Source organism: Sesamum indicum, unplaced genomic scaffold, assembly GCF_000512975.1.
Source record: "Sesamum indicum cultivar Zhongzhi No. 13 unplaced genomic scaffold, S_indicum_v1.0 C01035, whole genome shotgun sequence".
Classification (NCBI taxonomy): Eukaryota; Viridiplantae; Streptophyta; class Magnoliopsida; order Lamiales; family Pedaliaceae; genus Sesamum; species Sesamum indicum.
The window spans coordinates 1-2,001 of NW_011629907.1; the positions used below are offsets into that span (position 1 = coordinate 1).

Below are 2,001 nucleotides of genomic sequence, written 5' to 3' on the forward strand. Positions count from 1 at the left end.
CAGATAGTTTAGCAAAGAAACCTAAGAAACTCTAACATGCTTACACTACACCAGACTTCTATTTACAACTTATTAGGAGATTCAGCTGAAAGAAATACGTGATATTAGAGCTGAGCTAGAAACTTCCTTAAAGGGTCTATTTCCCCTTCATTCCTTAGTTAATCCAGCAGGACCAATTGCTCTGACTTGGCAAAAAACAAGGGTTTATCAAGCATGTCAACGGGTGTGAAATGCAGATGCAATTCGTTTACGCGTGCTGTTTCTCTACTATTATCTGTTTTTAACAAGAGTATCATTTAATAACAGCAAAGGCCAGCTTCACTCAATAGCCGTTGCCTGTATAGTCACTGTAAAATGCACATATTAATGTCCTAAAGGAAGACCAAGGGAAAGGGATGCAAGATCAAAATGAAACAGTCTCATCCATTTTTCGTCCTTTTACATTTGGCAAAGAATGAACCGGTCGTGATTCAACTTGGAAGGTAAGAAAGTTTGCATGATCTGCATTCATTAAGAGCTCAAATGCATCCATCTAAAAAAGAAGCATTCGCCAAGGTAACATTTAAACTCCTTTATGATAACTTACAGATTCTATAATTGCATCCGAAATGACATTTCCTTTGTTTCTTGAAGCATATAGACCGGCAACCACTCCCGAACAAAAAACCCCAAGTTCATTGAGAAGTGAACAAAAGGGGTTCCGAGATGAACTTCCCTGAACATGGGAATGATGAAAAAACACAACAGTCAGAGAACCTCAAACCAGTACTTAAATAATCCTTTTCATATTATATTTGTCATGGATGCAGACCTTTGTTTTCTGTTTCTGGTCTTCAGCCCTGGGTTCATCATTTTCTGAAATAAAAAATGCAAAAATCATTAGTAATAGCTTATAATAGGATCTAAGTTTCCTGTAAGTGAAACATAGTTTTTAGATGGTTCAGTTTTTAAGAATGTGAAGCAACACCCGTGGGAAACCCCAAATAGAGAACAGACAGACTTGATAAAAGAGATACTTTAAATACGATCAAGACGATTAAGTGCGAAGATTCAAGCAACCAAAGATATATAAACAAGAATGTGCCAAATGACGAAGTACAAGTAGAGAAACTGAAACTGTATACCAACCATAACGATCACCTATGCACAAACAAGCACAGGATTGCAAGATTCTATTACATTCTCTTCTTTATACGCGCTGTCTTTACAACTTGTATACCGCCTTGTTTCTCAAGTATATAGCTTCAACAATTTCTGAATAAACCTATTCTTGTGGAACAGAACAGCATAAAATCAGGTTTACGTAGTCTGATATGAGATACAATCTAGGTTCATCTCCTCCAAATCAATATGTCATTCCATTTAGCAGTCAAGAATGTCAAATACCAAAAGAAAAAGTAACCCAGACTAGACAAAGACTCATCAAACTTGAGTTCATCATAGCAGAGAGGAAAGAATCTTGAAAATACAATAAAAACAAGAAGAAGGAATCTTGAAAATACAAGAAAAAAGGCAAACCCACCTGCAGCAAACCCTTTCATTGCATCTACCCTCGAGTTAAGAAGCGGAAGCAATGCAAAACCAGTGAAGACAGCCGCTCTCCTCGCGCAAGAATTGCAGTCTTTGGGATTTTCTTGCTGAGAACAAGAAACTATTGCTCTCCGGTTGGGAGCATTTCTCAAGGGAGAAAACGATAATGGAGGCTGGAAACAACATTGCCAAGAGTAGGGGGTGCAGCGAGAGTGGCAGAATGGAGAGTGCTGAAAACAAGAACTCCCCATATTTCTTCACTTTTTCTTGATTTTTGAGGGTCACCTGTCCTCGTAGTCCAACTGCTTGCTTTCCTCCTTTCACAAACAATCTCAACTTATTATTTCGCTGAGATCACCAACTCTCAATGCATATAATCCTTTTATAGAGGTGGAATTAACCATAATATTTGGTTTTGTTCCGGGTGTTTTGTGTAGATAGAAAGAGAAAAATAAAAATAAATAAAAAAAA

At 37.4% G+C, this 2,001-nt stretch overlaps 1 protein-coding gene across 1 annotated transcript; it reads right to left on the reverse strand.

Moving 5' to 3' along the window:
• Window positions 1-586: 586 nt before the first annotated feature.
• On the reverse strand, window positions 587-1,872 carry LOC105155262 (MAR-binding filament-like protein 1-1; the record flags this gene model as incomplete). Its single annotated transcript, XM_011071133.2, has 3 exons — window positions 1,523-1,872; window positions 812-855; window positions 587-715 (listed from the first exon to the last, which is right to left on the reverse strand). Coding segments are annotated over exons 1-3 (432 nt in total), but the record flags the coding sequence as incomplete, so codon positions are not given.
• Window positions 1,873-2,001: the final 129 nt, after the last annotated feature.